The sequence below is a fragment of the Macrosteles quadrilineatus genome, unplaced genomic scaffold (assembly GCF_028750875.1).
Source record: "Macrosteles quadrilineatus isolate MER2022 unplaced genomic scaffold, UCM_ALF_1.0 Scaffold_2__2_contigs__length_208266976, whole genome shotgun sequence".
NCBI classification, from domain to species: Eukaryota; Metazoa; Arthropoda; class Insecta; order Hemiptera; family Cicadellidae; genus Macrosteles; species Macrosteles quadrilineatus.
Window position 1 is genome coordinate 148004877 of NW_026542595.1, and position 21014 is coordinate 148025890.

Consider the following 21014-nt stretch of genomic DNA (forward strand, 5'->3'; position numbering starts at 1 on the left):
TAAGTAACACTTTTGTAGTCAACTTTATATTGTAAATCCAATCAAAAAGTAATCGACCAAAAATATCACTGTGGCCTAAAACAAACTTTATTAGAACTAATTAATCACCGTAATTAGATATCTAATCAGTAATAGGTTGTAAAAACGGGTTCATCTCAACATCCAGTATCGGGTTCAACAATTTTGACGAGAAGACATCAAAACGCGATAAACTTTGGCCTAAACTGATATCGCATCGAGCCATAGCCTAACCTAACCCAATTTAAATTCTACCTTTTCTTTCCCACCCTTATATTTCCTCCCCGCATCCCTGTATGTCTACTGCGCACTTCAAAGACATATTCCAAAGTCCACATAGGACACAGAGTTCAGTGACTTGAAAATCAAACTGAACTTTGTTTATTTTCTCATTCTCCATTGCATCAGCCAACAGAGCAACACGTTCTTCCCAAGTGTTCAAGTCGCCATCTTGGTACCATAGTCTGAACGATCTAGAAAAGTGTCAAACTGTTTGGACTTAAAACGATTGTGTTTTATATTATCACAAGATGTCGCTCAAGCTCAAGGTAGTGTATAGACAACTATGTAAGCACTTGTTGGCGAGATGTAGTTAAATACAAAGCACACGAATACAAAACATAAAGGTTATGTTTGGTATTCCTGTTCCATCTCCAACGATCACCCATTCCCTTTTGGGCTTCTTATTCCCACAATGCAGTGTGTACGATTATAATTTTTTGAATTGCGATAATATAAAACTAATTGTGATGACGTCGAGATTGCATAAAAATGTTTACGATGTGTTGGGAAAGCAATAAATAAGATGGCGATGTCGGCGGTCGGGATGTCATGCAATTGATATGGCGTCGCTATCAATTTGATGTTGACTATGTCGAAAAAATTGTCAGAAATGTTCATGTTGACGTGGTTTTCGTGATCACGAGAAAAACGGGGATTTTGCCGTATCGCAAATCATACTGTCACTGTGATCGCAGTACATGTTTACGGCAAAACATGATTGCAAGATATTACGACTATCTACCTGCGTACGCAAGCACTGTAATTGTATCTTTGATATTGCCGCGATTAGAAGAGATGTTGATAATTATGTACTGTATGAGCAGGGATGCAAATGAGACACAAGACGAGTATTTCGCCATCATAAAAACGATAAGAAATTGTGACTACGATTTTAAAATGATTTCATTTTCATTTTGTGTGATTTTACGACAATGGGATTTTTGACGTTTTAAGAGGGAACGGTCCAAACCGTGGTCTTGTTACTACCTAACGTCGATTTTGTTGTTAGATAGCATCATTAATTCATAGCCCAATGACAAATGACATCTGGGTGTGGAAACGATCTCGCATGAATTCGAATCAGCAACCTCCAGATTTGAAGGCGACTAAAACCACTCGGCTACCCAGGCAATTATTTATTCGCCCTCAGAAGATATTTTTACTTTGTTACAAGGATTTCAAGATATTAAATATATTATTCCTTTCCTTTGTGTTTTTTTGGTTTTTGAAGTATACTGTACAAAATCTTTGATGTATATTAATCAAATTAAATTTGTATGCTATTTCAAATTCAATATTTTTATTACTGCCAATATTATTATGAGAAAACGAATTGGAACTTTAACAAAAGTAATGAAAATGATGTATGCATATTGGTGTTAAAATTTAGAGGCATTCTCCATGTTAATTTTTTTGTCTTTATAAATAAATCATTATTTTAACTTTAAAAATAAGAGAATAGGCCTATGTTATATTATTGAATTGGTCCCTAAAGAAAATGCAAATTTGTTGTATGAATATTGTTATAATAATATATAAAATGAGTAAAAAATAGTAATTACAAATTCATCTCTTAATTCATATAGATTTGTTTCAAATAGAAACAATATTTTTGAACTTTTTTGTTCCTTTTAATTTTAGTCATTAGTATTTCAATTACCCAGAATGTAATACTGATTGACACATTTAATAAAAAGAGGAGACAGTTTATTTTTATATATTTTAAAATCCAACTTAAATTTAAATGTTTCATACAGTTTTTAACATTGGAGTAATCTTTTGTTCATAACAATACCCGCCGCAGCAAACCTGCTGACTAAGCAAATTTCCATCTGCCTGAATTGATTTTCAATTAAATCCATTTAATTAATATTAGGTTAAATGGGTACCTAGGTGCAATTTTTTGTAAAATAATAATAGTTTAGTATAAAATAAATACATTTACAGTACCAAGTTTTATCAAACTATATCCATAAACAAGCAAACTACAGCATTTTATAATATTCTCCATAAGAATAACATGAAAATTTTAAATTTACAATTTTTTGAATTTTGTCCGTTACCATTAACCGTATAAAAACCCTTTGATGTACTAAATAATTTGTTTTCTAAGCTTTTTAATAAAGTCAAGAGATAAATTGGGAAACTTAGTGTTTTTAGGGTCAAAAATAAGAAAAAACAAGTTTTACCCCATATGACCCCCTATAACACCCCGTTCCCATAGTCCAATCATGCTGGTTGGCGAACTCATTCAAGTTTATCTTGCCCTACACCTTCAAGCCAAATTTCATCGAAATTGGACAAAAATTACTCATGTTATCGTGTTCACGGATGTATATATAAATAAATATAAAAACACATTATATACAAATTTGAACAAATTGTGTTTTTGGGCTCTGTGGACATCAATACGAAAAAGTAAATCGGTCCCGGGCCTAGGTCTTACCGTGCCACATACGGTAATAGCTACTTCCCTATAAGGAAATTCGCTAAAATCATCATATTTCAGATACTTGTTATTCAATATTCTTAAACTTGTCAATCCTACTAATTTCAATCATTATTAATTCAATAATTACTTGGCCCTATTATTAATCGTTGTGCGGACCGAACAATGACTGACTGATTCATGTTAGCCCCGATACTAACATGAATCAGTCAGTCAGTGTACCAGTCCACACAACGATATAATCACTTTTGTTTAGGTCGGCCAAAAGTATAAATTCTCAATGTTACGTGTAAATATAAATGCTTTGTGTGTCAGTGTATGTATATATGTGAACTTCAACGGTGACCAATGCTATCAACAGTAATTAACAAGACAGAAAATTTGACAATGGGGCTGTTGACCCCAAAACTATAGTCATTATAAAAGACGACTTGGATTGAGGACAAAACAAGGTATTTAACCTATTATTATTATTATTACTCATTATCAATCCAGGAGGCAAACATGGATGAATTTCATTTTGGTTGAGTATGGGTTAGTGTCAGATAGAATATGTTTTTCTTGTAATTCTTGCATACAGATTTCTGCTAATATGGATCATAGTTCCCATGGACAGACCTTGAGGGTCATAATATATTTTACCATAATAAAGTAGCTTTATTCATTTCTTTTCTTATGGATGCAGTTATTTTAAATACTGTTGATTTCGTCATATGCAAAGATGTTGGATGCTATGAGCTTTGTTTAGTACGTCATCTATTGCTTCTTTATGTGGAATTTTCCCTACATGTTTTCAACATCTGTGGTAGCAAGGGTAAATCTGTCTGAGATGTCTTGCAGTTGTATTTTGTTAATAAAGTCTTTTGCATTTTTGCATAATGATTTTGATGTGTGTGGGATGTTGTTTTTAATAAGTACCACATTTACATAATTAACTACTATGATTGATGGAGATGGAAATGCAGTGATTAAGTTTGATGGGTATCCTTCTTTATGTGTATTTTATTAAAGATTTGAAGATGGGTGGGACTGGGTTATTGTTAGGTATTTTATAAGATTTATAAGATATATGTAGCATAAATAATAAATGTAAATTATAATGGAAGATTCAGATTTTCCTGCTGTAGTCTATACAAACAATGAAAATAAAACCCCACAGAAATAAAATCAATCCAACAAATTAAAAGGAACCTCCAGCAAAAACAATGCAAATACAGTTCCATCAAGACAAAAGCTAAAAATGCAGACAAAAGCGCTTGGTGAAAAATACAAATAAACGGTATCAGCATTCTGACACACTCTTTCTCCCTGCCGTTGAGGGGGAGTGTTGGTAAAAACTTATACACATCAACCTCTCTAGTAAGAAGTATTAAGAAAATACAATTACCATACTAAACTACTTCTACCATACCTAAATCATGAGATTTATTGGCTCCCAGTGTCGGTGGGGAATAAATACATGCACTGTGGTAGAAGGACACAGAGTATTGTCCCCATGGATATAACAACACTAACACTGTGTGCTGTTATTCATATCTATGAATCTCACTTTCCCCCCAGCCTTCCTCCTCCCATTTCCTACAGTTATCAGTACAATCATGTGATCAACTTTCTTGACATTTTTAAGATATGACGTTCTTCTGAATTGGTACAGTCAAAATGTGACTCAAAAGTGAACAACTATTAAGCAAAAAAAAGGTAAAATAGATCTTTTTTGGCCAAGAAAAAATAGATGAACATCAAAACAACTGAGGAAGGTGGTCAAATGTGTAAGATATTGGCAGAAAGGTCATGCAAGTGCAAATTTGAGTTTGTAGCTTCTGGCTTTCTTGATCAACTTGCTAATTTGGGTTTTTTTAATGGCCGATCTTAAACTACATTTTTTGTAGTAATCTGAATAGAATAAACATCATAAAAGAAATACATAAAGAACTAGGGGAAACCCGTCGAAATCGAAAGTTACCCTTGAGGTTTTATGTAAATTCAGCTAACTGCAATAGATAGAGTAAAGATATTAAAATCTTAGTTAAAAGAAGGGAGGATAAGCATAATAATGAGTATGACGATAGTGTACCTTAAAAAACGTGATTGATGAATTCGTTGAACAAAGTACTTCCTGTCATTTATCGGCTTTAGGTTGTCCAAAAGGTTTTTTTTGGGGGTCTTATAATTGTTTCATGAGTTTTGTTTATGCAATTTTGATTTCTTCTCTTGCTACATTGACCAATGTATTTAACATCGTGAACTTAGTTTCTAATTAATTAACTTATTGCGTAGTTTTGTGAAATCGTGCTTGAGGTTGCTGTAAAACTTGAACTTTATTGATATGGGAGCCCAGTCAATTGGCTTGACCATTTCGATCACATAAAGCTGTGCATAAAACTGTGCACATTTAGTGGATGGGATGGACAATAAATTGTAGTGAATTTGACCACAAATCTTAAACATTTGGTGAACTACATTCATAACCTAGTCCGGCTTTGTTTGGCAACAAATCATGCAAATGAGATGAAATGTTATGGCACTGTTGTATTTCCGCATGCTTTGTATTTAGAGAGGCTTAGATGCATTGTTCGCCCTAGCTAGATATGTACATCAAAGTAAAAACCCTGTAATTTTTTTTAATACCTACTTGATTTGACATTAATTCACCGACTTCACCAAACCCATATAGATTCAATAAGATATATTGCAGCCATTAAACATAACATTTTGTAATAGGAATTGTTACAATAGTACTTAAAAATAGATCATACATCAATTATAAATTTCAATATATACAATATCCTATTTAGAATCTAAACATGATATGTCACTATTTAAAAATTCTTCCTGCATGTAGAATGCTTTTGACTTTAAAAATTCAGTAATTTTTATTTTTAATTGGTTTAAAGGTAGTTCACGAAAACAATGGGGTAGCTTGTTGAAGAAAATATGTTGGATGTAAAACGGCTATTTAAAGTTTTTGAAAGTCTGATTTGAGGTGTGACTAGGTTGTTTTTGTGCCTCGTGTTGTATGGATAAGAATAGCTAGAAAATTTTAAGGGGTTGTTTTTTGTATGAATTAAATTACAAAGAATGTACATAGATGACAGTGTAAGCAATTTTAAATTGGAAAAGATTAAACATACTCCATGGTTAGTCTATTCCAAAACTTGGAACACAGCTCACATCTTCAAACTAACTCATCTACAAATGATTGTTAAAAGTAGACCAAAAAAGGCAAGTACCAGCCCCTACAATAAATATAATCTAACGCGATAAGGAATAATTATCTGTTCCTTTGACATTGATATATCCAACTGATTTTATAATATAACATTTTTTAAGTGCATTAAATTCATCATATTGATCAAACTATAAAAGACTTGCCCTGCAGTGATTTGAAAAATTAAAAATAACAAGTGTCAAGATTCATCACATATGGGACAAAATTATATTAAATACAGTTTGTTACCATAGATACACAAGACTTCCTTCTTAAATTTTCTATGAAAGCGAAGGATTTTTATTTAGCTTGAACAAAATTAAATTGCACTGTGAAAATGAGCTTGATCCATCGCGTGTTTCACACTGTGACTGTGGCAGCTGTGGTTCTCAAGACTGCTCACTCTATAAAAAATGTCTACGAGTACCAAAAGGAAGAGGCCTTGTACAAAAGAATAAACACGATACCCCCAAAACCCAAGAATGCTAAAAAACCCCCTACTGATCCTGCTCGTTGAAATTGGGGCAAGATGTACAAATTCCTGTTGTGGCTTGCGGTACTGGATGAATTAATACATTTTACAAATTTGACTTCAAGTGGCCATTTCAAGAGTTGTTTTGTGAATTCACAACTTGATTGTTTGGCAGATCCTGCTAGAAACCTTCAGCAATGCTGGAATCTGAGGAGAATCTTTTTCCAAGAAGTTCATCATTCGATTGAGGTTTTCTTTCATCAGTTTCCTAGGAAGATTCACAAGTGTTCTTTCGTATCATGGAGGAAACAGCCTGATTCGATCACAGAAGATTTCCCCAGAACACTATGTTGATATTCGTCATCGACTCCTAAGGCCAACTGTAAAGTATTTTTCCATGATAGAGTAAACATCCAGGATTCAATCAGAGGAATGTGCCACAACCTCTAATCACATAATCTTAACATCCTGGATTCCATACTAAGAAATCAATGTGGAAAAGCTACGCAGAAGAAGATGAAGTCGGAGGTCTACGAACTTCTCAAGTAAGTTCTCAGAAGAGGAGTCACAAGGCAAGATGCAATCTAGTCAGGAGAGTCAAAGATTGCACAGCAATGCCTTGTTTTCGACTGCGACCTCCCTATTATGACTACGTCTAGATTATTACTACCGATTATGACATCTAGATTATGACTACCGATTAAGAAACCTCTCTTATGACTACCGATCAAGACACCTCTCTTATGACTACCGATCAAGACACCTCTCTCATACCTACCGATGAAGACACCTCTTTTACGACTACTTTTTAAAAACTCCTAACGATGGCATCCCTATCATGACTTTTTAAAGATGATTTAACTTGAAACTACGTCGCTAAGGTAAGAAAATTTAAGGTTTTCAACAAACATAATGATGAATATTTATCATACTAACGAAAACAGACATACAGTGTCATTGGCGATGTCAGATGTATAGTATAAAATGAAAGATCGCCCACTTTATAAAAGGGATGCACCAAAAACCATAAGTAAAGCTTAATTTGAACTCATTCAATAGTCTGATGCAATAAATGCTTGAAGAAACACAAAATGAACATTTTATAGATAAGATTCTATGGCTGTTTGCATTTTCATTGAAACCTTGGGACATGAAAGCAGATTTATTTTTGTTGAGGTCATATTAGATTTAACAGTACGGAACTTATACTTAATTGAAATATGTTTACAGCGTTATTAACGTTTGATTTATTAATTTGACTTAAAGCCCTTTGTGATTTTAGGATACAAGACATCGCTGTGCAATCTTTGACTCTCCTGACTAGATTGCATCTTGCCTTGTGACTCCTCTTCTGAGAACTTACTTGAGAAGTTCGTAGACCTCCGACTTCATCTTCTTCTGCGTAGCTTTTCCACATTGATTTCTTAGTATGGAATCCAGGATGTTAAGATTATGTGATTAGAGGTTGTGGCACATTCCTCTGATTGAATCCTGGATGTTTACTCTATCATGGAAAAATACTTTACAGTTGGCCTTAGGAGTCGATGAAGAATATCAACATAGTGTTCTGGGGAAATCTTCTGTGATCGAATCAGGCTGTTTCCTCCATGATACGAAAGAACACTTGTGAATCTTCCTAGGAAACTGATGAAAGAAAACCTCAATCGAATGATGAGCTTCTTGAAAAAAGATTCTCCTCAGATTCCAGCATTGCTGAATATTTCTAGCAGGATCTGCCAAACAATCAAGTTGCGAATTCACAAAACAACTCTTGAAATGGCCACTTGGAGTCAAATTTGTAAAATGTATTAATTCATCCAGTACCGCAAGCCAAATATCAGTCTGGAAATTATTGGCAAACTACTTATGTTAAATTTCTCAATTTTTGTTTCATTAAATTAATTGCATTTTTTTTAAAAAGGTCTCGTTTCTGTGAATTTGTCTATCAAATCCTTTTTATGCATAAAGAAAACACAATGGTGTTTTAAAGTGACAAACATTAAATAGTATTGAAACTTTTATGGATGTAACTTATCAAATAACTGTAGCGCAAATACTAAGGATAGAGTCAACGCCAATCGTAGAATTTAACTAAATTTGAAAACTCATATTTTAATATTTTTAGAAAAACATAATGATATTGTGATCTTCAAACTGTACCATATAATCTAAAATAAGAACATTTAGGGGCAAACCCTTTTCCTCTCCTAGGATTTTTTCTTTTTTTTCTTTAATTTAAGGTATTTGGCCACGAGAAATCGATTGGAATTGGTCACAAGGCTGGGGAAAATCCAGTTTCCGTCTTACAGCTCTTCAAAGTGGCCATGTTATCTTCAATACCTTTTGTAGCTTAAGTTAACAAAAACAGCCTATACAGATTATTTTTACTGTCATCATTTTGATTTACGTGTAAAAAAAAAAGTGTATGGTTTGTTTAAATAACAGTTTTAGAGAATAGTTATATTCCAGTTTGGTTTAAATTCGTATTACTATTAAATGTTTTCAAGGTTAATGTACAACATTAATAAGGGAACGAGGAAGACCTCCGAAGCGAATATACATAATCCGAATGAGAGAGAAGCTACAATCAATCGTCACGTCAGGAAAGATTTTTTACCTATTCGTCTACAATCGAGCCAGTTCCAACCAGTTCATACATCTCACTAAATGTCTCAAAACCTCGATGAAGTTACAGATCAAAGAACAAAAGGAGAGAAATAATTTAAGATTTGATTTCATTCCGTTCTACTTCTTATTTAGATAAATACTTTCATCCTGTGCACTTTGATTTATAAGATACAGCGTAAAAATATTTTAAGATTTATAACTTTCAAGATGAGTAACAGAAGTTGATATCATGTTGCCGTGTTAAAGCTGTGACCTGTTTCTGATTTTAAAATGGAACGTCTAGTTTCATTCATCTAAAGACTCAAAGAATGGACTGCTCTCACGAATGAGTAGTTCATTAATTTTGAACTGTATTATTAACCATTGTCATTTCAAAACCTATGCAACAGACAGGGTAAGTCAGGGCTGGCGACAGTGGGGCAAATGCGTAGATGCCTAGGGGCCGGGTCTAACAGAAATATTTAATTAGGTTAAGACACCCCATTCCTAAACATATTAGATCTCTTCGATATAAAAAGACAAATCAAGATATCTCTGCGTTCGTTCCATCTGGGAGTCAACCAAGGAGAGCTTTCAGTGTGATTAAAAAATTAAAAAATATCAATCGATCCACGATGAAACAAAAAATGTTTAACGATCCAAGCATTTTGCAATGAAATCTGATTTGGCCAAAAAGTTTTAAATATGACAACTTTGAAAGAAAGAAAGGTAGATGAGCTGTGATATCATGATTCATGGCGTAAAAATATGTGACCCAGGCCAAACAGTTTAGGGCTGGTACTCAAGAAGGTAACTTTGGTTGCCTGCTCCCCCAATTTGGGATTACCTTGGGTCACCACCCCTCGCACTAGCGGTCACTACAGAAAAAATTTCAGCAACATGTGGTACAGATAAGATTCTAAACTCAATTCCATGTTCACTGTGCAGAGGTTGTGCAATTAACATTACTGGTAGCATAATTTCTATTGTCAAGCGGGTTGTGCCAACTGTCCTTGCGACCCTCATGATAGTGTTTTAATACATTTTACTAAGTAAGATTATTAATTTTATTAATTGATATATTGATCAATGATTCGGGTTTTGACATTGGTATTGCCTGCCTGAATGTAGGCACAGAGAAGTGAGGTACCGGTACAGAGAAAACTTTCTCATGGGAAGACCGAGCGCCTTCAGCTCTAGTACGCACAATTGCACATGCTTTTACTTAGGTGCTAAAGCCATGCACTTGTGTTGGTCAAGGAAGAGCCCGAGCAGCAAGTGTGAATAGAAGTTGCTATCGCGTAGGGTATAGGGTCTTCCTGCAGCGTGTGCATTGCAGTATGAGGGGAGAAGAGAGTGGGGGGGGGGTTTAGGAGAAGCGACAGTGTAGGACACCAGGGACTGGTGCTAGAAACCACTTAAGTGCATTATTGAATGTTTCCTTTGCACCTTACATAGAGTAAAACAGTACTTTTACTGTGACATAGAGTAAAACAGGACCATGGCTGGACCCACCCTGTAGGTAAATCCCGTTAGACACGCATCACTGTATGTATCACTCAGGTAGCTTGTCTATTCTTAACATACAATGGTAAAAAGTATAAGAAAAATGTTTGGCGAGTTGGCATATAACAGTTAGTATTCCTAAAACGGCCATTTGAAATACATGTCTCTTGAACGCTTTCATTGCACAATGCATGTGGATTGAAGTATACTCCAGGATCAAAAGTCATCGCAACACATCTGTAATTTAAAGATGTTAGTAAAAATGCAGAATTACTTACAGAGCAGAGGGTCCAGTCGCTCCTTGAAGCTCTTGGTCCGAGTGACAGTGGAGGTGGTGGAGGGGGTAGTGCCAGTGGTAGCTCTGTTTCCTGTGGGACTGGTCACAGACTGCTGATCCCCCGGACTCTCCCCCTCCTTGTCTCTCCCCCGGAGCAGGTGTTCCCACCGGGAGCTGTCCCACGGCTCTGAGAATACCGTCTGCAGAAAACATTAAACATGTGGTTAACGCAAGAATTGTGCCTGGGGAGTAAATGAGGTACAGTATAGACAAACTAAACAGAATAGATTTTTATGAATATAACAAACTGCAGACTTTATGTTCTCAAGTGAGTAACCTTTCACAATGTTTTACAGAGTGAAAATCCAATAACACGTTTAAAATAATAACTAACTTCAAACCAATAAAAATAGTGTGAGTAAAAATGACTGATGTTTTAATCCACATGTAAGAACTTAAAACAAAACACTCATCAGCACATATAAAACAAGGGAAGTTGATTGTATATCCTAATGAAGCCTGCTTAATTTTGTAGGTTTAAATAATGTTTAATGTAGGGATCACCCAAACAATTCACATATGACCTTTTACTATGGATACACCAATGTTAAATAGATTACCCATTCCCATGTTAAAATGATGGTGACTAACTTAGGGACAATAATGTTGAAACTCCAGTACTTTGAATTTAAAGCAGTGGGGTTTAACATAACACATTGTTTTCTTTCTGTCTTGCACTCTAACATTTAAAACATACCCAACTAAAAGATTGTAAGTAATAGCATATTTAATGGCACATCAGATATCAATCATAGTACAACACTAGAGGGAATAGAATTTTAAAAAGAACTGACTCTTGAAAGTGACTCATTCAGTTATAAAAATCTGAAATAGCTAATCCACATAGAGGGGATGTCCACTTTAGAATCCAAAATTAAAAACTAACAGTAAAGAACAAGATACTGACCAATGCATCGTCGTTGTCAGAGTTTCCCGAGCCGTTGAGACAAATGCTGATGGGCTTGTGGTTGTTGTTGACAACGTTGTCATAGGCCGAGACTCTAGAGCCGTTGTTGGAGTCAGCTCGGCCGCCAGAGTCACCTCGATGACAGGAGGACAGGTTTGGTGACAGTCGCAGGGAGGGAAACCTGAGAGAGAACAAAATCATAATTGTTTTATAATACCAAACAGTTATCCAAAGGCAACAATGAAATTAAATTGCATGAGATTAGCACACTTTTTTAAAAACAATCCTGATCTAATAATACTAGACCTAAGTTCAATTAAACTAGATTATACCACGAATACAATTCCTTTCCAACACGGAAGTTCTCCATTACATCGATTTAACTATTTAAATTGCCATTGAGAAAGAAGAAAGAACAGTGCTCATCAAACAGAGTACATAAAAGTGTAAGGTAGGCTAATGATTCCATTAGAAACAAGGACATGGTCTACGATCGAAAACCAAATCTGATGCTTTTGCACTTCTTCTGTTTCTGCAAAACCAATCTAACTTATTACTTCTCTTTCCTCAGCTTTGACGTACAGACATTCTACTAACCTCTGAGAGATTATGTCATGGATGCTGACTCCGTTGCCGTGACGACTCATTGACTCAGCATCATCAGCCTGCTGCTCCAAGGAGGGGAATCTTCTCTCCATCACAAACGCTTCCTCTGGACTCTCCTGCTCACCATCAGAACCCCCGTCCTCATTACCTGGGGTGCAAGAAAAGGATTTTAGACAAGACAGAAATTATTTCCAGAAGTGTCGTAGACTCCCTCTTGTTGGATCTAAATTCTAATGGCTTGAACAGCAACCTGTGCCATGACTCACACAGATTCAAAGATGGCCGCACTTCGGTGGCCAGTGAACTTCACTCTGGGAGACCATCAACGAGTCTAAATGATAAAGTTATCGATAAAGAGAGTTTTAGTGATGGAGGATCGACGTATTACTGTTTGTGAACTATTTACCGATTTTGGAATCAGTATTGGTTTAGTTAATTCAATTTGGCTATGCGCAGAGTTGCTGCAATATTTGTCCCAAAGAACTTGACTGACAAAAGGAATTGCGCCTTGAAGTTGATCAACAGATTCTATAATACATTCAGAATGGCCCAAACCTTCTCAAAACAGTTATAATTTATGATGTGATGAGTTGTGGGTGTAAAGATTTTGATCCCAAAACCAAGGTGCAGTCTTCTCAGTGGAAACATTCATCATCAACCGCAGCAAAAAAAAAAAATCAAAGCCAAGTCGACAATTTCTTTTAACTGCAACGGAGTAGTTTATCACAAGTACATACCCAAAAAATTATCAAAGAGTACTACTTAGAGGTTCTACAGCGCATGCACAATGCAGTAATGTCACAAGCACCAACGGACTCTTGGTGGCTTCATCCGAACAATGCTCAAGCACAATCTTCCAATCTTGGTTTCTTGGCAAAATATGGCACTCTTGTGCTACGCCAGGCTCCCTACTCACTGAATGGCACCTTGTTACTTCAGGGTTTTTCCTAATTTGAAGATGCTGCTTAAAGGGACCCAATTTCAGAGCAGAAATTAGATCATGCAAAATGTGACAGCTCCTCTGAAGTTCATTAAGAAGGAAGAGTACCAGGTTTGTTTCCAAAAGTGGCAGAAGCTCTGGAATAAGTGTGTGAAGTCCCAAGGGGACTATTTTCAAGGAGATCACAAATGTTAAAACAAATTGATCAAAAAATTATGCTTTTCTGAACAAGGCCACATACTCTTTTAGAGACCTCGTATATTCCAATTTTACTCAGAAGGTTTATTGTTATAGTAAATTGTTTAAGACTCAGTATATGATTAAGATTGAAGTTATTCTCATATTGCTAACCTATGAACTCCCAGCTGGAGTCTACAGTCCAGGAGGTGTCGTGGAATGCTCGGAAGCCGACTCTAGGCGGCTGCACAGGTTTAGCGCGCACTCGGTTTCTGTTCTGGCGCAGTTGTGCGAGGTTGTCAACTGACGAAGACAGACCGGCGCCACTCCCACTCGTATTCAACTCCTCCTGTAACACAGGTCAAAACCAATAACATTTCAAACGGTTTTTGGCAAAAGAACAGTCTTGTCAACATAAAATTGAAATTAGCATATTATTTTGCCAAGCATTGTTCAAGGGCACTTATTATAGTTTGGTATCTGAGAAATTATAGTGCTCGCCTAACAATGTCAAAGTTGCCGGTTTAATCCTAAGTAAAGTCAGTAGCTTTTTCAAGGGTTCGAAATTTGAAACTGACCCACGTCATCCCGATAGCTGAGGGGTAACAACGCTACACAGATCATCCCACTCCATCCTAAACTACCCATTATTTAGGTTCATCTTAAAATACACAATTAGGTGGGGGACGCTATCTTTAACAATAGTAACAACTAGTATCAATACTGTTTATGTAAAGTAACAGCGTACAAGTGCAGTCAGTAAGGTTAACTATTAATGTAGTTTACATATTGCAGTTGTGGGATTTTTTCCAGATAATTATGAAGAATCATCATCATAAAATTATCACAATCATACTTTGGTTTAAACCCCCAACTAGTAATACTGCTTTTCTTTGAGCTAAAAATAAGTAACATGACTTGGTTATATGTCCGTTTACAAAGCTACTAGTGAATACACAAAATACAATAACAAAGTTAGTAAATACACTCTCCATTTTTTAAATAGAAGAACTCAGCTCAAACAAGTTATATGAAATCACTTTTCAAAGTAAATAAATATAAACTTAAGTATTATTGATTAAACAGTCCTGTATGAACAGTAAGTGCAATATATGAACAATTTAATGTTCTAGAAGGGGGTACAATATATTTGTATGTATTACAATTAGCAAGTACAAAACAATTCTCAACATAAATCATAATGGTTTGAAAAATTGTTTACTTACATGAAATCAACGAGCACTTTAATTTTTTTTTAGTTTTTATCAGTAAAATAGAGAACAATTTTAGTAAAGTAAATTGTGTTTCCAATTAAATTCAGCACTACTCAAGCATGGTAGTGCTGCTAGCCAATGAACTACAATCAAAGATGAGTTTGTATGAGTGATATCACAACATCTAAATATTATCTAACAAGTGAGTCATTGTTTCAGTATGAACAGGGTCTTTGAAATCTAGTGGAAAACTTTTAACACACTGTGGAACTGGTTTCAAATCAACATATAAGGCCAAACGTATCAAACTTCTAACATGGTTATGATCATAATTATAGTGAACCTTTAAAAACCTAAACATCTACATTACAACTTTTTTGTAGTGTAAAGTTTTTTTTTTCATTTCAATACTTGAATTCATGTACTTGCAAAGAATATTCCTGGATGAAAAACCATTAAGTAAATAGCTTATTCCCTATATAGGACAAGTAAATATTTTTCCAAATTATTTCTACAATTGAAAATAACTTCCTTGAACTATAATTCACATTTTTCATGGAACCTTAACACTGATAGATTCTACTTTTAGAAGAAATCCAAGCACCCATAAAGCTTGCTTTACTTTTATTAGGTGTGTTTTTGAGGCTCTGGATCAGTCACAGTTGACTGCAGTAGTTTTCTGTGACTTATCCAGGGCTTTTGACTGTGTGACCACAGGTTACTACTGATAGAATTTAATAATATTGGCCTGGAGGGAATGGCTCTAGAATTATTACGATCATACCTATTCAATCGAAAGCAGCACACAATAGTAATAAACAGTTCAATAAAATATTATTCTAACTTAGCCAGCGTTACATACGGTGTTCAGCAAGGTTCCATACTTGGACCTTTATTATTTATTAATGACTTGCCCAATTAATTGTTTTTCCAAAAAACTTTCTATTCTTACTGTACTTTCACTACAACTGATCTTTTAAAAAGAAAAACACTAAAATTTACTTTTGGCAGCACAATTAAAAAAATTAATGTAAATGTAACGAATGTAAAACTAATATTCTCTAATTTAAGCTTAGAAATAACGTTATAGACACCAATCAGTAATACACAAATTGTAAAGTTTTTAGGTCTGAATTTAAATTCAAAATTAATGTCAACCAGGTATTCTAAAGTGTACTATCTGCTTGACAGTATATCATCATCATGCATATGTTCACTCCTTGTTGGCTTATGGAGTTATTCTATGGGATAACTCTGTAGAGGCCAAAAAAGTGTTCACTTGCCAAAAGTCCATTCTCAGGACTATTTTTAACCTGAGGTATAAAACCTAGTTATGTAAATAGTTTAAATGCGGTCATCGTATGGACAACCCTAGTTAAAATAATAAATCTGACAAACCTTAGAGTCTATCCTCTCTAGGCCAGATGCAGGTGCAGGGTTCGGCCACTGTATGAGAGGAAGAGGATCAGACTGTCGATGGTTCTTGGAGGAGTGAACTTTGACCTGTCTCCTCTGTACCTTCAACAGTGCAGCCTGTCTGATGGCGTCGGCAGGCTCAGCGTAGAACGGACTGCCCTGCTTGCCGTTGCTCTAGAATATGTAAAAACTATTGTGAATCTATAGTTTTCATGAAATGGTTTTAATGTACGTGTCCGTCGGTGGTCCAACTTTTGTCTACATAGCGACCGGTTTCAAAATAATAATTCAATCATCAGGTTACAATTAAAATGTGACACAACTCTAGTTGAGATAGTCGGCATACACACAATTAGAACAGGAAAGAAAAGAAGGCCATTACCTACTTACCTACATCTGTCTTTTTAGTTTTAAGAAAGAATAAAAATATATATATTGCGAGCCCCCATGAAATTTTAGGGCAATATGTATAGGTGGTAGATAGTAACCTACACTGAAAACTAGATGTTGTTTATGTTAAATTTTAGACACCAGTGCATCCGAAAACTGGTTAAATAGCTAAAGAACGATAATCATCATATTTATATTTCAATCACACCCAAGTTTTTTCAACCAACTAAGTAAACAAAAACTTTTTTGGCAGAAATTGTTTTCTAATTATTGTTCCTTAATCAATATGGGAAAGGTATATTATCTATTGTCAGTTAAAACTGAGTAAAAGTGTCTTGAGAGAATCACTTAATTTAATAGATTTCCTTAACATAATACACCTTTCCTTGTCAACAATTTCTTACCGTGGGTTGGGAGTCAGGAGTCTTCAGTTCGGACACGGTTGTAGGTGAGAGAGGTGTGGTTGTGTTAACACTGAGCCCCAATCGGTTCCTAGGGCCAGTGCCTGCGCCGGACGTGGCACTAGAGACGGTACCAGTGGCTGGCGCCGGGGGAACCCTCTCTAGAATGTCAGGCACTGGTGCGCGGTTCTCGTCTGGGGATGAGAACGGAGATCGCACAGGCTTGAAGGTAGATAAGGACTCAGGACCCCAAATGTCTTCGTAGTCGCTCACCTACAGTTTAAAGGTACAAAGTAACTGAGCTGAACTGACATGGAGATTTGTAATGGAAGTTTAGTATAACTGAACCTATTTTTGAAGATAAAGGGACTTGGCTTTGGAACACTCTAAGGAGGAAAGAATGCTAGCACAACTAACTCACCGAATAAACACCCAGACCGCTGCATCGGCAATAAGATAAAAATTAAATAGGTAGTTTAACAGGCAGTTTAACAGGTTTACAACCAAATTGATTATTTTGCACCTAGGCAGGAGGTTTCTTGTGGAGGAAGAAATTGAATAGCAGTTACATAACTGACAATGTTTGAACTGTCTGAATAAATTTTACCAACAGGCCACTTTCTAATCACTATATATTGACACTACTCTATTCCGTACTCACACACACAAAACTCATTTTTTCATATATCACATGAAACTTGTGTGGGGTAGGGGTAGGGTACAGATGTAACTAATGTTTAGGTGGTGCTCTCCAACTTTTGACCAACTGATAGGTGAGATAATTCCCATCTCCTCAACATATACCTGTTGCATTGACTTTTTAGGAATCTCTCCAGAGCTTTGGGAGGAAAGAAGCACTCCCAATCACCAATCGCTAGACCGTACCGTAACCTTCTGATAAGAATATTGTTAACAAGTTTTGAGTCTCACCTTATCAGCTACAGAGCTCCTGTAGTAAACAGTCGGTGACTCGAGGATATCAGACTCTTGGTAGTGCCTGGACTCCTTATGTCGCTTGCTGCGTCGGTGAGGCGGACGGGACTGAGTAGGGGAGGTAACAGCAGTTGATGTGGTGGGGGAAGTGAGGCAAGAAGGGGAGGGAGATGTGAGAGAAGAGGGAGCGGGGGAGGTAACAGAGGAGGCCGCAGGGGAGGTTAGTTGTGTTCTGGGAGCAGGTTCTGGAGCTTCTCGTCCTGTCCGCGACTCCAAAGTCGACGTGCTGCTCAGAGAAGGGAAATTCTCTGGTTCTAGGTTGACTATCTTTGGTGTTACCTGAAATAAATGTGTTATGAGAGGTTAGAATAGAGACAAACCTATACCTTAGGCCTACCCAGATTGTAAAAAAGGGAAACTCCCAAGTTAAATAATGAGTTATGTTCAATTTTCACCAATAAAACCTAAATACACCAGTAACAAAGTTGACTTATTTTAATTGCATGAGATTTTTAAAAATTTCTATACAATGTGTTGTAAATCCAACCCTATACAGGCTAATTAATTGTATCAAGTCACTTGATACACTGAAAAGAAAGACTCACACTTGTAACTACTCTGTAACATCAACTGTGATCTATGACAAATGATGACATAGATGACATTTAATTTGTCATAGATCACAGTAAAATTAAATGGTGACTAGTTAATAGTTACATGACCAAACATTTTTTTCAATTTCAACCGATAAATTCACCAAACTCTACTACTTTATGTGCTCCCTGCACATTGTTTTGCAGTATTATTATGTAATTGTATTGAGTCTGAAGATAGACGGATTGGAATAGTCAAAACTAGTTTCCTCACAGCAATACTTTGATTACTTTGAATTATATGCAGGTAACCCATCAATTGTTTAGTAAGTATCTAAACCATATCTGGCGGCTAAAATTCAAGAATCTTTTCTACAAACATTCTAAGTCCAAAAAGGCAGAGGGAATTAAGATACAGAGGAAACACACTTATGGAACAACTGTGCTCTTTTAGTTGTGGTACGTTGTGCCTGAAATATATTTTAGATAAAAACAAGGAAGGGCCCGAATGGGGAGCACTGTGCAAAAACTCCTATTGCACATGGCATAGGGTCTTCCTCCACCATGAGGTTTGTAGTACTTGTGGACGAGGGGGGCGGTGTTGGCTTTGCCCTAGACACCAGCACTAGTGCTAGCCACCATTCGAGTGTACCATTGAATTGTGAATTGTTCCTCTGTACCTTACTTCTCTGTGAAATAGGTTATTAATCTGTTTAACTCAGCAACTACCTTCACTGTACCAGTCTGAAAATCATTACATATTATACTTATTCACGTGGGTCCACTAGGTGATCAACCAATTTACCTGAACACAAGAGACTTCCACATGCGAGGGAGGTGTCGTCTCCTGACTCATAGAGAACGTCACAGTCGTGGTGACAGTGATGTTCTGATGAGGGGAGGGGGAGGGTTTGGCCCAGCGAGGGGGTGGTGGCGGGGGAGTCTTGTTGGACACGGCGATCAGCTGTTGTAGCGGGGAGTTACTGCTTGATCTGGTGCCTGCGGAAGAGAAGAGTTTTAAATTTTCATGGATATGAGAAACATTAAAAATTATGTTGGAGGTAAACAATGTAGTAAACTTGTTGTAGAAGCTAAAAGAGCTGGTCTTACTCCTCAAGGAGATAATAAATACTTCTTAAGTATGCAAGACCTTAAGTCAAAATTTTCTAGGACACACAAAAAGTGTCAAATATCTGTACAGTAAGAAATATACTCAGCTGCTTTAGGAGGTTGAAAATATGTTACCGGTAACTGTCATGGAGGACATAAAGTAAACTTTTCTGTCAGTTAAAAAATTCAGAATTTGTCTATTCAACTTTCTTATCTATATATTAATAGGCATTTAAATTATTTTATTAGTCAATTTAACTTCGTACAAGTTCATTGTAGGCTAGTTTGTAAGGACTCTTGGAGTAACGTGACGTGTTAGCCTTATCACTATAGACACTATTTGAACTTGACTACTCTTGGTGAATCATAATTCTTCCAAACAAACATGTTTTGTAAATTCTTGAATATCACTGAGTAAATTAAGCTATCTAAATTCTACTAATGTAGGTCAACTACTTTTAAAATTATCAATCTTACAAAAATATATTTAGATAAAAGTTATTTCCATAATATACTACCATATTCAGTTAGTGGGAGTTACGTGACAGTTAAGTAAGCTCTTAAACGGATTAATACAAACTATATTTTTTTAGAAAAAGATAGTACAAGTATATGGTTTGATTACTCATGAATCAGATTTTATTTCAACATATTTAATACAATGAGTGAACTACCTGGTTCTAATATTGACATTTCAAAACTTACTAACTACATTTTAAACCCTATTTCTTTTTTTGTTTCAATTTTTTAATTTCTCTAAATAAAATAAATAAATAAACATCAACCTAAAATACTGTACTCACATTACAGTGCTACTCAGCCTTTCACTATAATGTTTTACTTAAAAAATCTAACAGACTGTTGTAAACTACCCGTACATATAGGTTGTAAATATGTTACTGATAAATATAGGTTTGATAATTTTAAGTTACGCTTTTGAGACACAACACCTTTTATACAGGTACTAACATTTCCTTGTAAAAAAGTTACTATATTGTTGTTGATTTAGAAAACCGACAGAGAAATGAAAACCAATATATTTCAACATTAAAAGGTTATAAAGTTATCCGTTACATCATTCTAATATATTTTAAAATTTTGATTGAGGCTTAGAACAAAACTACACTTTTAATACTTATTCTTTGGTATTGTTGAACAAGAATTCTTATTTAAAAACTTGAAATACACATACCTGTTTCATGTTGGACTAAACACAAAATCTACTTTTTCTCACATTATAAAAAGTAAAAGAGAACGTAAACGTTAAACACAGAAAGGATTTAATGATAAAGAGCAGTAAACAAACAAATTATCCCTAAAACAAACTAAACACAACTGCACAACAGTATAAAATGCATTAAATAATTACAATAATCATGAACATCTGAAGAACAAACTTGAACTGAGGAGAAAATAGTCTGGAGGGCAAAATGGCTTGAGAACACTTC

General features: G+C 35.5%; 1 protein-coding gene across 7 annotated transcripts in view; it reads right to left on the reverse strand.

Annotated features, from left to right (window-relative positions):
• LOC128986806 (protein sprint) overlaps positions 1 to 21014 on the reverse strand; it is a 368727-nt gene that overhangs the window by 19459 nt on the left and 328254 nt on the right. For all 7 annotated transcript variants that reach the window (XM_054407335.1, XM_054407336.1, XM_054407337.1 and 4 more), the window contains 8 exons: positions 19262 to 19455; positions 17861 to 18202; positions 16934 to 17203; positions 16122 to 16313; positions 13684 to 13858; positions 12384 to 12540; positions 11787 to 11967; positions 10821 to 11019 (listed from right to left, as the gene is read on the reverse strand). In XM_054407335.1, coding sequence (XP_054263310.1) covers positions 10821 to 11019; positions 11787 to 11967; positions 12384 to 12540; positions 13684 to 13858; positions 16122 to 16313; positions 16934 to 17203; positions 17861 to 18202; positions 19262 to 19455 — 1710 coding nt within the window. The remainder of the gene's footprint in view (positions 1 to 10820; positions 11020 to 11786; positions 11968 to 12383; positions 12541 to 13683; positions 13859 to 16121; positions 16314 to 16933; positions 17204 to 17860; positions 18203 to 19261; positions 19456 to 21014) is intronic.